The 16,537-nt window shown below is 41.7% G+C and overlaps 1 protein-coding gene across 1 annotated transcript; it reads right to left on the minus strand.

Annotated features, from left to right (window-relative positions):
- Window positions 1–563: 563 nt before the first annotated feature.
- Window positions 564–1,709, minus strand: GJA1 (gap junction protein alpha 1). The gene has a single exon (XM_009988261.2). The coding sequence runs from the start codon at window positions 1,707–1,709 to the stop codon at window positions 564–566; it is 1,146 nt and encodes a 381-aa protein (XP_009986563.1).
- Between the last annotated feature and the right edge of the window lie 14,828 nt (window positions 1,710–16,537).

Genomic DNA, 16,537 nt, shown 5'->3' on the forward strand with positions numbered 1-16,537 from the left:
CCTGGAGAGCCACATAGAAAAGTTTACCTTCAAAGTGCACTTTCTAAGAATGGAATGTTCTTGACAGGGAAATGATCAGAGGCTTTTTTGCTTGTTGAATAGGAAAAGTGTTTTTATCTTCAGGCATCACTTCACCCTGACAAATGTGAGTTTAGTTATTATTGGGTTCTAGTATTACAGAAGATCCTTTAGAAACAAACACGATAGCACACACATACACATACACTCAGATATTTACAGCCTTTCTAGAAAAACAACCCCCTACCTTAGTAATGACTACCTATCTTTTTCCATTTTTTTTCTTTTTTTTTTAGTATTTAAATTCTTTAAACCAGCTACATTAAATACCGATGTGTATGGTACCACCCCACACCAACCCCACATCCCCCCCAAAAACCAGCAAGTATCTTAAAAGTTTGTTGGCTTGTTTGTTTGTTTTTATGATTGTTAAAATCTCCTGCTCGAGACTGTTAAGTACCACCTCCCCTGGAAGAATATCAGCGCTGACTGCACCTTCCAAGGCACGTCGTTTCATAGTTGAGCAAGTAGCTGCAGCTGGAAGCTTAGATCTCCAGGTCATCAGGCCGAGGTCTGCTGCTGGCTCGGCTGCTGGCTCTGCTGGGAGGCCTCTGGTCCACGATGGTGAGGGGTTGCAGCTCGTGTCCCGACGCCAGTTTTTTAGTGTTCTGGTGCTCGTCGGAGAAGTCGAAGGGCTGGGCATGCGAGTTGGAGATGGTGCTGCCAGCCTGCCCCATTCTGTTCTGCTCCGCGCTGTAGTTGGCCCAGTTTTGCTCGCTGGCTTGCTTATTGTAGTTACGACAGGAGGAATTGTTCCTGTCTCCGGTAACGAGCTTGTACCCTGGGGGAGACATGGGAGACAAGGGGGCGGTCGGTGAGGAGCAGCCATTGTAATAAGCATATTTGGGGGAGCTGCAGTCCTTGGAAGGGCTCATGGCACCGCTGTGGGAGTAGGGGTCGGTTTTCCCTTTCACGCGATCCTTGACGCCCTTGAAGAACACGTAGAAAAGCTCGATGATGTTCAAGGCAAGAGACACCAAGGACACGACCAGCATGAAGAGGATGAAGATGGTTTTCTCAGTTGGACGGGAGAGGAAGCAGTCCACTCTGTGCGGGCAGGGCTCTCGCTCACAGGTGTAGATGGCGCTCAGGCTGAACCCGTAAATGTACCACTGTATCAGCAAGAAAGCCACCTCGAAGACAGACTTGAACAGGATGCTGATGATGTAAGTACGGAGCAGTCCCCCACGCATCTTCACTTTGCCATGCTCTTCAATCCCATACTTGAATTTCTTAATTTCTATTTGCTTGAGGTGCATATCCACATTCACACCATCATTTTGGACCACCTTGAGCTCTTCTTCTCTTTTATTCAGCTTCTCTTCTTTCCTCATTACATAGAACACGTGTGCCAGGTACAAAAGTGTAGGTACAGACACAAATATGATCTGCAGAACCCAGAAACGCACATGGGAGATGGGGAAGGACTTGTCATAGCAGACATTCTCGCAACCAGGCTGTTGAGTGTTGCACCGGAAAGCAGACTGTTCATCTCCCCAAGCAGACTCGACTGCTGTCCCCAGTAGCAAGATTCGGAAAATAAAGAGGACAGACAGCCACACTTTCCCTCCTGCAGTAGAATAGGCTTGAACCTTGTCAAGAAGTTTTCCCAAGGCACTCCAATCACCCATCTTGACAGGATGCTGGCTAAAGAAGGATACAAAGAAAAAAAAAAAAAGTGATGGTTAAGCCAAAGCTTTAATACCTTCGATACAAGGAATCACAGATCAATGCTAACAGAGAAGTGATGTCCACTTTGTTTTAATCCATGCGTTTCACGCAATCTGAAGAGAAACCAGAGTTTTAGTTAGTCTGCAGGTGGAGTGAGAAGTCAGGGAAACTGAAAAGAGAAAGTTACATATAATGTCTCAGAGCACAATGAAAAATCAGGTTCTAATTTCACTCCAGCTTTCAAGAAGGCCATGATGACCCTCAGTTGCCACTGTGATTGGCTCAGCTTCCTTGGTGGCACCCTTAGTTCAATCATCTATGATCTACACCTGCCTCAGGTAGAAAACAGCCGTGACACAGTGCTGAAGCAGGGTGTGGAAGTATGTACTGGTACTGCCTGAATATGCTGGGAGTAAACAAAAGATTTCTCTCTTTCAGTGTGGATAGTTCACGGCAATTTTTATGTCCCCTCTTTAAGAGAATGAGAAAGGAAACCACAGTAGAACCAAAATACAAAAGGTGATACTAAGTTAATGTTAGGGTTAGATACCTAAAATTTCATCATTGCAAAATGTGTGCTATTTTTCCTACAGCAACATTAAACAGCTCTTGCATATCACTACATTGCGTGTAATACATTTAAGAGTATAGTTCCTAATGATGCCAAGTTTACACTACACTCAACTTCAGAAAATCTTGCTATCTGAATAAAGATTATACTTTAGTATTTGCAGCACAAAGATCAAAGTTTGTATTCGTCACCTACACTTTTACGAAGGAACCAAAAATAGTAAATACATGAAGCATAGCTCAGCTCATGTTACCATATTGAAGGGACTAGTTTCCTGTTTATCTGTGGCTTGCTTAATTTATTGTCCTTTCAGCTTTGTATTTGCATCTTTTTGTATTTAAATTCCTTCATTTTGTTTTGAAAGGAAAAAAGATTTAGCAAGAAAAAAAAGGTAAATGAGGCCTTTCTGTTTTTAAGGCAACTCCTGGCGTGCAGTCTGCATTCCAAGTGTTTAACACTGCAAGTTTAAACTGTCTCTCTCTCGACTTGAGTTTTAAAGTGCGCATTTCTGGGACACAGGCAGCTTCTCAGGGATATCTGGAAATACACAGGAGGACATAAAAGAAATGAAATTGTTCACTTGATGAACAATTCCTAGGAAAAACTAAGTTAACTATAGGATTTTTATCAACTGGAGAACAGTAATCTTAGCTGCATAAAAACTTACATTTTAACTTGCCCCACATGAACAAGCATGTGAAATCGGGCACTTAAAAGGAAAAATAATCACAAAGCTTCCCTTTTAAAGCAGATGCTGCTGGATATAGGTATTTTTTCCGTGCATGCTGAGTAATCCTTTCCTGATATGAATAGTTTTTATAATGTCCAAACGACTTCCTCCCCATCGCATCATGGATCTATTCCCTAGCGAAGGTCATTTATCGAAAAAGCCCTTTCTGGATAATTCATAAAATAGGAAATTTTAGCACCGAGGCGATTTTCTTTCAAGAAGCAGTGAGTCACTGGAAATGCAAGATTGCAAGTCTGGCAAGCTCAATCATAACAATAGATGCCAAATAAAAACACCCTGTTCCTGCCATCGGAAAGAGTCTGAGAGAGTAATGGGAGACAAGTGTCTGAAGAGCTCGCTCCTATAGCTCCGAGACGCCAATTATCTTTGAACTCCTGAAAAACATCCCAGGGCCATCTCCTCCCTGCGCTTAGCCAGCCTGGTCAGAAGGTCACCTAATGCAGCGGCATGGAGACCCTTCCTCATGTAATTAGTTCTTCACAAGCATGAAGCCCCATCAAAGGATTAGGCCTGCTTCCGACATTTAAATCTGGAAGCCTGGACTGGGAGGATGACACATCCCTTCTGTCATCCCCAGCTTTAGTCCTTCCCAGGAAAGGCTAGTTTGTCTCTACGGGCTCGAGGTGGCAGAGAAGGAGCTGGGCACACGAGTGCGGAGGTCTCTGGAAAGGCTGGAATGAAATGTGACCACGTTCCTCCTCGGGCTGGGATTGTTAAAACAGAGAACAGCCTGTGACTATACAACACGTGAAGTTTGTTTTAAAGGCAAACTGTTTGCTCCGTGTCCTAGAAGTGGAAGTGGACAGAAGGAGCCTTTTCAAGTAACAGCTTCTTGATTTAATTAGTAAGCTTTCCGACAAGTCGAAACTACTGCATTAACAGACTTTCCTCAGACTCAACGTATTTTTTTACTGTCTAAATGTTATTTCAGATTGAAAGTTTGATTAAGAAAACAGAGGACGTGTTATTTCTAGGCAGTTATGTGTTGTTTGTTTTTTAATTATGCTCCACTCCGGTCCATTAATGCAAAGTGATTTACTTCAGCTTTGACCTACTTAATCCCACACCTGCAATATTTTGAGAATTTACTACTCATTTTTTAATTTGCTTCAGCATGCAAAAATGCTAAGCTTCATTTAAGTCCTCTGGCAATATAAACTCCAGGAGGAAACATTCCATGCTTGAATTACTCATACATAGTTTTGAAAAGCAACATTTTTTTTTAAAGAGATCAGTTACACACTAGCCTTCACCAGTGATAAAAACCCCCACATCAGTTCAAAACATTGTACTGTTAATCAGATAAACTTGTGGTGGCACAAATATATTATTCCTTTGCTTAAGTGGATTCCATTGCTTTATGAAACACAGTACTGTTTCGTTGTACGGAAAATTCATTCATTGGATCTAACTTGTTTACTTTCAGGGCACTGAAGGATCATACGGCTGATGATGAGTACGTGGGTTTCATGAGTTCTTATTGATTATTGCCTTACAGGACTATAACCTTCTTCTGAGACAGGTTGATGCCAGCCTAGTAAACTCTTTAAAAGATGTGTTTCTTCCAGGTCCTACTGTGTGGTGGTAAAGATAGGAAAAAGAGTCACAGAGCAGCAGGAGATACGACAGAATTCATCTGCATGGGTTTTCGATGACCACATATATAAGAAGTTTGATTTGTAAGCCACAATTAAGGAATTCTAGAACAATTTTTTATGGATGCCGTTCATCATGTCATCTGGCTCATATTTGCCAGGAACAATAAAGCAAATTCAGTGCTGTGGTAAGATGCTCAGGTCTGACTACAGTGTTACAAGGTCTCATGGATGGAAGAGCAGTACAGGTTAGAGTGAGATCTAAAATGGGATTGTGTGGCTGAAGCAGTTGGGAAACAGGCTAAAGTTTTCGTTTTCCAACCTTTCCTACCTTTTTATGTGTGCTCACATATACATAAATAGCCAACAAAAGAGAGGATTCTGGACCTTGACCATCAACCGATTGACTATTTCCCAAAAGCAACCAGCCTTGCAGAGAAAGCAGCTGAGATGCACAAGTGATGCGGTTTGGATGGATTGGACTAGGGAAGGCTAATTTTCTGAAATCTTACAAAAATCAGCGCATGTCCTCCAGACATTCCCCTGGGAGTTCTTTTGTAGGTCCGTAGATGAACTGCAGTTCATTTCATTCACTGGACAACGATTACGCACTAAACAGTTGCAGCAACTAGAATTTAAAGTGTCATAACTGTGTTTTTTTTTTGTTGTCTGCTAGTATTGCTGGTGGTCAGCCACTGCTGGATTGATCCCATAGCCTTTGCCTCTCCTGTGCTGTACCCTCTCCACCTAATTTAATTCTAAAGCACAGTTGCAGACGCAACTGTAAGCACTTTCTTAGACGAGAATTCTCTAGTTGTACAAGTCAGGTCTGTGTTACTGCGCAGATTGATTCCTCTCCTGACTTACTTTGGAATTAAGATAAGAAACGCTGAATTCCCTGAGGAGGCCTTGGGCCCTCTGATAGTCCTGCTTGCAGATTTTGAAATCTGGATTTCTAGAACATACATGTGGCATAAACAACAGACCAGGTGCCTCCGTGCGAGATAAAGTCAGTGGACAACACGGGGAGGAGATACCAGAGACCGGGCAAAAAAGAGCAATGTATCTGATGAAACAGCTACATTGCTCAACATCATCTAACCTTCCTCATGCCCACAGGAATCCTTGGCCTAAACTGACGTTCATTTAAGAGACAAATAAAATTAATCTTTCAGGCTTGCATAACACAAGAGCTGAGATAACTTTACAGTGTTGGTCTGTTCGTGCTCCTGTGTGTAGAAGTATTCAGATTGATGTTGCAAATCAAATCTCTTGTGTCCCGCTCTCTTCCCTCTCCTGAACTCAGCCTGCTGCTCACCCTTCTCCCATTTGTATGCTTGTTAGGTATCGTGGGTCAGCGCCAGTGTTTGGCTTTGAAGTTTCTGAAGGAAACACTTCAGTAAACATCTCAAAGACTAGAGGCTTAAATTCCGCAGTGTAGTGTGCTGTCCAGATGTTAAAAATGGCAGGATGAAAGTTTCACGCAAGTCCTCCGGCTTGCTCCCTATGTGCGCGCACACACAGGCACACAAAAGTCAGGCACAGGGTGTCCGTCGCCCACTTTTGATCCCATTACCAGGGGTTTTCATCATAAATCTCACATAACAAAAATCAAAAGGAACTCCTCAGACTAAACGTGCCCCTTCGCGAGGCTCACTGGTTAACTCAAGGCAAAACGTGAGGACACACGTAAGCACACACTATTCTTGTTTAAGAGGACAACGTGTTACTCGATAAGATAGACTCTGCGCTTCGCCTTTCAGCTGAAGGCTCCTTTTCCTGCCTCCTCGTGTTGCTCTTTAACTCCTGGCAAGCAGCAGGCAACAACCGCTGTAAGGAACCGCTCCAAGTCTTGCAACGTAAAAAGCTTTTTAGTTCTCCAAGAGATGCTGCTCAAGCATTTTTTTTTTCCTTTGTCATTTTGGTATTTAAGCCTTCAAGGTAATATAAAGGGAATGTGTCATATTGGGATTATGACACATATTGTGGATACTCTTTCACAGTTGTTCCTAGGCAACTTTCGTCTGTACCTACCCAAGACTTTCACAGACATTGCCAACGTGGTAAAGCAAATCATGGTATCTCGCATTCCTTCTCTAAAATCCTTCACCGAGGTTGCTAAAACAGAGTAACTATATACAAACCAGGTTAAAAATCCGTAACCCACGTCTGGATTTTATCACATCTACTTTAAAAGAAAAGGGGGAAACTTATCAGGAAGACCACGTGAAAGTCACCACTCTAGTAGCTGCAGCATTTAACAAAGCACCTAATTAAGAACCTTGCTCTGCACAAACTATAAGGCATCAGTCAGGATTTCCATAGGAAAGCAAAATGTGTGGGGCAGAAAAGGGAAGCGCTCCGGATCAGGTCTCCCCATTAGTTAACTTCTGATGCAATTTCTTTACAACAGAGAAGACCGAAGCGCACCTCGATTTTTTTTTTTTTTTTTTTTTTTTTTTTTTGTCGGTAAAGGAGCTCATTTCGTCCGAGACAAGCACAGAGGAGCGATTTCACCCAAACACTAGCAACAAGTCTTTGCAACTCAGCCCTGCAGTTACAACTTCCCCGCAGTTTCTCCTTCAGTGGAACAAGGCTAGAAGTTGTAAAAGTGTAATGTTCGAAGAACGGTATAGAAATAACGACAAAAGCAAGCAAAGAATTCCTACAAGTTTGAACTCAGCACTTTAAGAGAACTTAACGCTTTTACAGATGTGTGTTTTAAACAAATTCAACCATCAGCGCAGTAACACAGTATTCTTCGGCTGAAACGCAAGTGTTTTCAGAAAAAGTGATAAACAGAAAGGTGAAAAAGGAAAACTTTCAACTTACCCTTGCTGATCAGCAGCGAAACTGGATCAGAATACTTCTTAGGAGGGTTAAAGTAAAATGGAAGAGCGCGTTCAGGCGCTCGGACCTGTCTATTTAAACTTTAAAACTCTACTGCTGCTTTGTAGTTTTCATCTTCCTCCCCCACTAATGAAAGAAAACTGCTGATACCTCGTAAAAAGTTTTTTCAAAGTTGGAACCCTGGGAGAGCTTTTATCAAGTTTTTTATCCTCTGACTGTGAAAGAGGAGGGGAAAAGGAGGGGTAGCAGCCCAGGAGGAGGGGCGCGCTGCAAATGGAGAGGAGGAAGGTGGGGGAGGAGGGGAAGAACTGAAGGCACAGCAAAAACCAGCCGGGGGAAGAGGAGGGAGCCGAGGCACGAAGGTCCACTCTTGCTGATGTAACAAAACAAGTTTAAGGGCAGTCAGCAGCCACCCTACACCCCCACGCCCCCCCTCCCCGATCACTGAGGGCACCTGGGTGGCACTTCCTCCAAATCTGGGCTTGCCCGGGACAGATGAAATAACTCAGCTCTCTGGTGTGCACCAGGAGTTTCACTACAGGGAAAGGGAAAAAAATGCATGAAAGGGATTACTGGGCAAACAGCGTGAATCTCCTGGATGCTGGGGCTGGACCGCAGAGCTGCTGTCTCCATTCCCTCCTTGCCACCACGTAGGAGAGGAAGCTCTCTCAAGCCCTCTCTACTTTTTGTTGCAAACACAGCTTTGTTTACTCAGGTCTGTTTCCTTTACGTGCACACATGAAAGTACACACCAGGAGCAGTGTGTTTGTTTCTACAGGAGATACCCATCACACAATTTTTATTATTATTTGTGTGTGTGTGTGTGTGTGCATGTGTGTCCATCCCATGGGAGAAACGGAGAAATGATCTCACATTCCAGGAAACTCTTTCCAGGAAACTTCAGAAAATGAAGCATAGTACAGAAAATCAGTTTTCAATAGTGAGAAGAAAGGCTCCTGGTAATTTTTGAGTGTGTTTTGCAGAACAAAAGCATGCTCCAAAACTGATCTATGCCATTAGAATGCAACTAGTTTGGCTTTGCTCCTGACCAGTCCCTGGTTAAATGCTCCCTGAAAAATGCCTCTTCTTTAGATCAGAGGTTAATTTATTTCTCTGCCTATGTTAAGCTCCTCTCACATGGAACCCATACTGCATTAGGAATTGGTCTTGTACTTGTTCTCGTCATGAGGCACTAGCTCCTCTGTGGAACTGCTTAAGAGCTTCTCTAGAAGTATTCATGGTTAGATAGTTCTCAGTGAAGTTTCATATTTTGGGCTGCACCAGGCTCTCTTGGGTTTCAGTTCATGTTATTCTCATGGGATATTTCTGGGCTCAGTAGAATGGATGAGTGTTTTTTCCTCTTTGAAGGCTATAAAGGAGGAGATAAGTTCAGTAATAGCCATTGAGAGGTCCTCTTTACAGTTTCTTCTTGAAATCATGAATATTACACTCTACAGCACAACCTAGATATTACTGCTTATTTTTCACAGCCCTTACCCACTGCTTTTCACCTAGAACTCTCCAGAGAAGAGAACCAAGGCAAGACCTTTGTAGAAAGATACTCAGCAGGGAGCTTTCAAGCTGGGAAACAAACACACTGTCCTGGTTCTTGCTCTGGAGCTGTTTGTAGCAGACCACACTGCCTCCTGTTGGAGAAAAAGAGCTAGTACACAGCTACTGTACACCTTCCTTCCTCCTTCCTGTCTACAGACGGCTTGCCCCCTTTCCTTTGATACTGGCTCTTAGTTTTGACAGCTTTTTTTAGTTTCAACAGTTGTCCAAGCCATATGACTGAAAGAAACTTTTTCTTCATGTTCTCAGAGTGTTGTTTTAAGGTTGCCTTTTCTCTTTACAGCAAGGGAGAAATGGAGTTTTGCGCTTAACAAGGCTGTGGGCTCTTCTTGAGAATTAAAAAATTGCAATATAGAAACCATAGCATTCCACTGCCCTCATGACTACGGTATAGGCAGTTAGCAGAGTACACTTAGTGCTCCTGCTACTGCCCAACAAAACACTGGTTATTCTAGAGCAAAGTACAAAAAATACCAACAACATGGCTACTTGTGTGCCGATGCTGAGACAATAAACAGATTTGGGATATTGTATGTGTTGGTGCTGAAAAAGCTACCCCTTCAGAAAGTAGCTTTATGCCAGGAAAAAAACCCTAAATTACAGCATGCTAGCATGAAATGCTATCGTTCGCTGTTGAAGCTGGTATGATTACAGGGTCCAGCTTGCCTGATCTTGCATTTTCCCATGTATCTTCCTGTATAGGCTTTGCAAATTTTAAAGCATTCTTTACTTAAAAGAAATGATGAGAAGTATTTCTCTACTTAAATAATCAAATAGTATTTGTGAGAAGCCCAACACTCTTAAAACCCATTTTTCAAAACTAAAATATATATGTGTTAGTAACATGGGAAGAATAATTTTGCAGCAATAATAAGCATAACACTTAGCTTTGTTATGGCATTATCCACAAAAAAAAGGGAAAGTATTTCAAACTCTACTGTGATACTGTGTAGAATTAGGAAGAATTATTATTAATCCTGATAAAAATGCCTTGGAATATCTTTTAGAGTTTGGAAATACGTCTCCATGATCACGTTTCACAGCCTATTACCAGAACATATTCAGCTTCAGATATTGCAACGATCTACCATTTCACAAGATTACCATAAAGTCTCACACTCATTTGCATCGCAATGGAAATACACTTTTCAGATTGAATAAATGTCTTCACGCACAACCCCTCTTCAGCTGATGCTCTATTCAGCAAGAAAGCACAGAGGTGTCAGACCTGAGATATTTGTGAGTCTGTTCTTAGTTACGGACTAAGAGATGGGTAAGAAGATCACAATTAGATTTGAAGCCTTGCATTGTGGAACACAAGACTCTTCTTACACAAAAGAAATGAAGATTTTGGAGCCCAGAGCTCTCTGGGACCTATATTGCCATCCATTGACATTTTGCTTCCTGGAGCAAACGGCGCTGTCTGGTGAAGCAATTTCTTAGCGTTGCAATGCTGGGACTGCAGAACCTGTTTCTCTTTGGTTTGGCAGGCTACAGCACAAGCTGTAAGGGCACGTTCGCACTGCGACCCAGGCACAGCACCAGAGCCTGTCCTCCGTCAAGTGCATCTCCGGGATTGAACCTCGGGGTGAATTTGAAGGATTTCTGCTCACTCTGTACTGAATCCTTGGCTGAATCAGTGAAATAGTTCAGAGCCCATAGTACTTTTGCTGCTTTTCTACACAGACTTACCAAAGGGTACCATAATTTGGATTATTTGGTATTTACAGGCTTTGACAGAGATGCACAGTTAATACAGAACTCACTCCACTGTTTTCTTTCTGTTATGACCTGGACATAAGTACAGAAGTCTATACAGAAACCTTTTCCTCATATCGCCTCCAAATACTTCCTCAAAAATGTTTTAGTAACCTGATTCGCCAGGAAAGCCCTAGTCAATGTTTCATTTGGAAGGCTCTTCAGTCCTTTGAACATTACAAAATTCCCTGTTGATGCTAGCAGGGTTCACAGTCTACTCCCAGTTAAGGATGTCTGTGATTTATGGAGCTCTTAAGACAAAGAGCGTGTCTTCACTTGTTTTCCATTTGTTTGCAAAATTCACTTCCCAGTGCTCCCATGCCCAGCACTGTCCTCATCCTGTGCAATTTGGGAGAGGAGTCCCTGGACTGAGTAAATTGAATATGCAATAAACCAAGATGAACATACACATGCAATACGGATTTTCTTGGGTGCCTTTCAAGGCAGCTGTGCAGTCACCCACGTCCCTGGATGGCACGTAAGCTTCGGCACGTTTTCACCGATACCCCTTCTCACACATTTGCCTTTAAAGATAGACTTGTGGATAATGTGCAGCCTGGTTTCATGCCCTATTGAGGCAAAGCTTCTCAGAACATCCAAGGAACAATAATGCGGTATTTCTTGATTACCTAAGCACATAAATGTGCAGACTAATTTAAAAAAAAAAAAACAATCAGCCAGTGTTTTTGGCTTGTTTAAGGAATTGACGTCACATAGAAATACAGCACTGCTTTGAAGTTCCTGGCCACTGCACTTGCACCTTCTCTCATCTAGGGTGACTGGGCTGGAGCCCACTGGAAGGTGCTGGGCCCAGCACCATCGGGTCTGCAAAACACAGCCTTCCCACCCCCCGCCCCGCGTTTCAAAGAGTCATCACTTTTTCAAAAGCCGTTCCCGCTTGGATGGCACAGCACATAGCATATACGAGAGTATTCTCTGATAATTGTAAGGATAGTAATAACAAAAAGCAGGATAATCACCAGGCTGTGTCTTAGTGAGCACACTTGCCGTTCCTTGTTGAAACTGGTCTCAGATTCATTTGCTACGGGGCTCTTAAAACTAGATATTCCCCACGGGGAGGCTTAGTCACGGCAAAATAGATTCTGCTCTTAACTGATCTGCCTGCAAAAGAAAAAGCGGCTGTTTCAAAAGAGACCCTGCTGGAAACACTTCAAGACTAAAGCACCTCAGATGAAAGAGTGGAGAAGTTCTCTGTGACAGATCCCATCCGATCAAGAGCCTGGCCTAGCAAACGGTCACTGTTCTCGGGAAATATTTTGCACTGTTGCACAGGCATCTGTCTAAAATCTCAGAGTGCTTTATAAATATTAACATAGAACAAGTTGCGTTATGTTAACCTCTTTCATGGAGATGGGAAGTTTGTCATGGAGAATATCAGCAGCTCTTCTGAGTCATAGCCAGCTCATGCCACAACCAGGATTAGGAGCAAAATTTCTTAATACCTGGCTCCATCCTTTAAGCCAAAAATTATTCTGCCCTTTTCTGTAGTTGCCTTTTGAAATATCAGCTAGCAGTGAAAAAAGCTAAATGGGTGTTTCTTTTTAAAATTTATGAGGATCGCAGAGAAGGAAAATGCAGTGCTCAAAGTTTGGAGTGGTTGTCTCCTTTCCATTCTTTGCACCGGCCAATGCGTGCCACTTTATACAACTAAGATCTCACCACAGCTTCTTCATGGTGATACTCAGCTTCCTTGCTTTCCCATGATACGTTTAGAAATATCAATTTGTTCCTGGTTTGCGAATGGACAGAAAGGAAGAATGGTAATACATGGAGGCTCAGATGCTCTTCAGCTGCACCAAGGAACTAATAAAGCTCATTACAGACAGCTGAAACACCAGAAAAGCTGATCTTTAAAGGACTTATCCCAACATTGTAACTAATTCCTATTAATATCTCCTCAGAGCAAGCTGCCCCTCTAGAAAAACAGTAGAATACCATACAAACAAAGAATAAAGTATGAGTTCACAGATCCTCATGAATTTGGCTCCACCTTCTGTACACAGTGAAAATAAACATGAATTATATTGGATCTTGAATGTCAGTTAAGTTTTTTGTTTATTTTATTTTCCATTTCACTTTTGAAAATCCTGCACTGAGATGATCTCATGGTATTTTGTGAGCTTTTATTTCTCTGTATTGGTGGTGAAGTTTTCCAATCATTTGATTCCAAAGGACAGGAGTTTTTTTACAACAAATATGACCATTTCAGATTTTCAAACCGTAGAGTAATGTAGTGCGAAAGTAACGTAGCCTTTCACAAAGCAGTCTGTAAATTTCTTCAGGAGGTCCTGCTATGACCTAATACATTAGCACTGAAATAAAAGAAAATTTCAGAATGTGTATTGACACCACCTGCTACTTATTCTGATGGGTAATCTCACTGGATCCAATAAATCTGCACATATTAAGTACCACACAGTGATGTAAATAAAGGCTATACAGACAAACTCCAAAATAGAAACCTACACAAATAAAAGAAAACCAGAGTAGGTAAGTCCTCCAGATGTCTACCCAGTTGAAGATACTTTTGCACCTTTATTGATGAAAAACATTTTCTTTATTACCAAATGTTTAGAAATATGAGTGGTGAGTGGTTTTGACATAAATTCTAATACTTTTTATCCAGTCTTTACAAAGAGCAACTGACTGGCTGTGGTAGAAGTCTTGTAAAGATTGATGAGTTTTCCACATGTGGCTGAACTGAGGGACTGAAAATTTGGCTACTTTGGCCATATCAGAAGAGCAAAGGGGAAACAGATGAGCTCCCTTCCTCTCAAGAAATCTCGTCTTTTCCATCCTGTCCTCAGAATATCCTCAGGGTTTATTTAATTTTGATTATTGATCTTCCCATTTAAATTTTTGTGGAGTTTCACTCAGCATTTGAATGAATTTGGTGATGGGAGGCACTGTGTTTTAGTCACAGATCAATATTTTTACATTTAGTTAGGCAATATCATTGGTTACAAGGAATTAAATTGAGCTGCTTCAGTACTTAAATAAGCATTGAAGTCTAACCAAAGGTACTTCTTATTCAGAAGATCAAAACGAACATATTATTTATGTTGGTCTACAAATTGTTTAATATTCGGAAAAAAGTTCCTTTTTTCTACCACTTTCTACATGGAAATAAAACTAGAATCAGTTATTTATAGGCTCTCATTTATTATTCCATATATTTGAGTAAGATTTGTTGATCACATTTTTAATTTAATTTAATTTTTGTTATTCATCACAAGATTAGAGAATGCTTGTAGGTGGCCTTTCCTGTAGATAGAATAATTTTTAGATTGACTTCATTCACACTTATCTGAGTGACTGTGTTCACTCACCTGCAGGCAGCCTGTGCTGGTCATTTCAAAGCCTTCTCCCCATACTAAGATTGGCTGTCCTCTCACTTTGTGTTTTTGGCCTGTAGACAAGAGGAACTTAATGTCCTGAAATGGACCTGAATGGGCCTGAAATACACTATTTCAAAAGATTTCTGAAAGACAGAGGCAGGATGCATGAGATGTTCCTGGCTGAAAGGCAGAGGCACACTCACTGGGTGTCTTGATAGCATCACAGGAGTGTTTGAGGACATGAACATTTCAAGGCTTCCCTCTTGTTTTCCCTACACCACTCTCTTTCCATTTGTTGTAAGGCTGCATATATGTTGGCCAGAACCGTCTGAGGAGCATAATTGCTCTTTTCTTTTGTCAGTGTGCAGGATTAACTGTGCTGTAGACATGAAAGGGTCTGCAAAAAACTGAACATGAAGAAATTTTACATAAAAGTAAGTAAAAATTATTAATAGGGTTGACTGCTGGTAAAAACACAAATTGATTAAAAATAGGTTACTAATTAAGGAGTTCCCATAGAACAGCTTTGGGAAAACAACTGGAAAAATTAATCTACTGGAATTAGCAGTTTCTTTTATAAGATTTTCCCAGAAAGGGACCTACCAGAATAATCCATGAGTCCTTTTCCCAGGCAGTAAAAACATCAACTCCAGTAGTCTGCTGTGAATTTAAATGTATGTCTATTGATCTATTTAATTTATCAGAAATTTTAAAATTACCTGAACTGAAAAAAAAAAAAAAAAGTAGTCAAGTTACACAGTGTATGAGCAATTTAATGACATGCACAAACGAGGCATAAATAACATAAAAATCCCTGACTCCACAATTCAGACTGGGAACTGCTTGTTAGCTATTGCTAGCACTGTTCAGCAAACGTGAATTGTGCATAAGGGAAAACATCACGTATGAGATAGCAATATCTATCAGCTGTTAAACTTTAATACAAACTACATTATATCAAAAGCATACTAAAACATACAAAATAATAGTAGTACAATAAAGTGAGAAAAAATAGGGTTAACTCTACGTGTCAACTTCCGATAATAAAACCCAGCAGCTTTACACCTTTCTGAGGCTGCATTCAAAAGAAACAACTATGTTACCTGCCCTTAAAACTAACACTGGCATATTATCCATAAGCATAGTTCTTATAAACTTAGAATCATTGCATCATAGAATCATTTCAGTTGGAAAAGACTCTTAAGATCATCGAGTCCAACTGTTAATCTGACACTGCCAAGTCCACCACTAAACCATGCCTCTGAGCACCACATCTACATGTCTTTTAAACACCTCCAGGGATGGTGACTCAACCACTTCCTCTATTACACTTCACTTGATTATGATAAAAATCAAAATGAGTACCTATAATCTCAGATTATTCCATATTTACAGAATATTTTCAGAAGGTAGGACTGTAAGAATTAATTAACAGAATCATAGAATCATAGAATGGTTTGGGTTGGAAGGGATCTCAAAGATCATCTAGTTGCAAGCCCCCTGCCATGGGCAGGGACTCCCTCCACTATACCAGGTTGCTCAAAGTCTCATCCAACAGTCAATCAAGGTTATATCTTTCAAATTATTCTGTCTAAAATCTAAGTAAAAATTTGCAGGCAAAGCCAGTAAGATGTTATCATCTCCTATGAAAAAAAAGTGTCCTTATACGAGTGCTTTTTAAGGGTGATTTAGTGTAAGCATTGAGGATGAGAATGAATATAGAATTTAGGTCTTACTGCAGACATGTGAAGCTGAGGTAGGCACTCCTAATTTCTGGCCCAGCAGCCTTCCCCCAGTGACTACCAAACTCCAGAAAACCATGAAATCCTGCAAAGTCCAGACAGCACTCAGAGTGCTCTGCACGCCCAGAACCACCCCACGTTGTGCTGCCCAGGTAGGCACTCCTAATTTCTGGCCCAGCAGCCTTCCCCCAGTGACTACCAAACTCCAGAAAACCATGAAATCCTGCAAAGTCCAGACAGCACTCAGAGTGCTCTGCACGCCCAGAACCACCCCACGTTGTGCTGCCCAGAGCCCACCTCCCATCCTCGCTCTGGCCAGAATCCCTGACAAACCATAGGTACCCCCACCTCCCTCCCTACAGAGTTCCTGTTCTGCCATGTATTTCCAGAAGCATTCCAGCACGGGGCTGCCATGTGGGGCTTCCCATGCCAGGCATTTCTTCCCGGCTGAGGCCACTTGTGATTCTGCTCCTGCCTCTGATGAGATTATTGCTAATTCTTTAGTGATCAGAACACTTGCCCGCAAAGTGGCAAACTTGCTTGCAAGCCCTGCTGAGACTGTAAACTTCAAAACAGTATCTTCAGCTTTC

Source organism: Tauraco erythrolophus, chromosome 2 (assembly GCF_009769465.1).
Source record: "Tauraco erythrolophus isolate bTauEry1 chromosome 2, bTauEry1.pri, whole genome shotgun sequence".
Lineage (NCBI taxonomy): Eukaryota > Metazoa > Chordata > Aves > Musophagiformes > Musophagidae > Tauraco > Tauraco erythrolophus.

Bases quoted from the DNA above. Each gene is read 5' to 3' on its own strand.
- GJA1 (XM_009988261.2), bottom strand. From the start codon at position 1,709: ATGGGTGATTGGAGTGCCTTGGGAAAACTTCTTGACAAGGTTCAAGCC.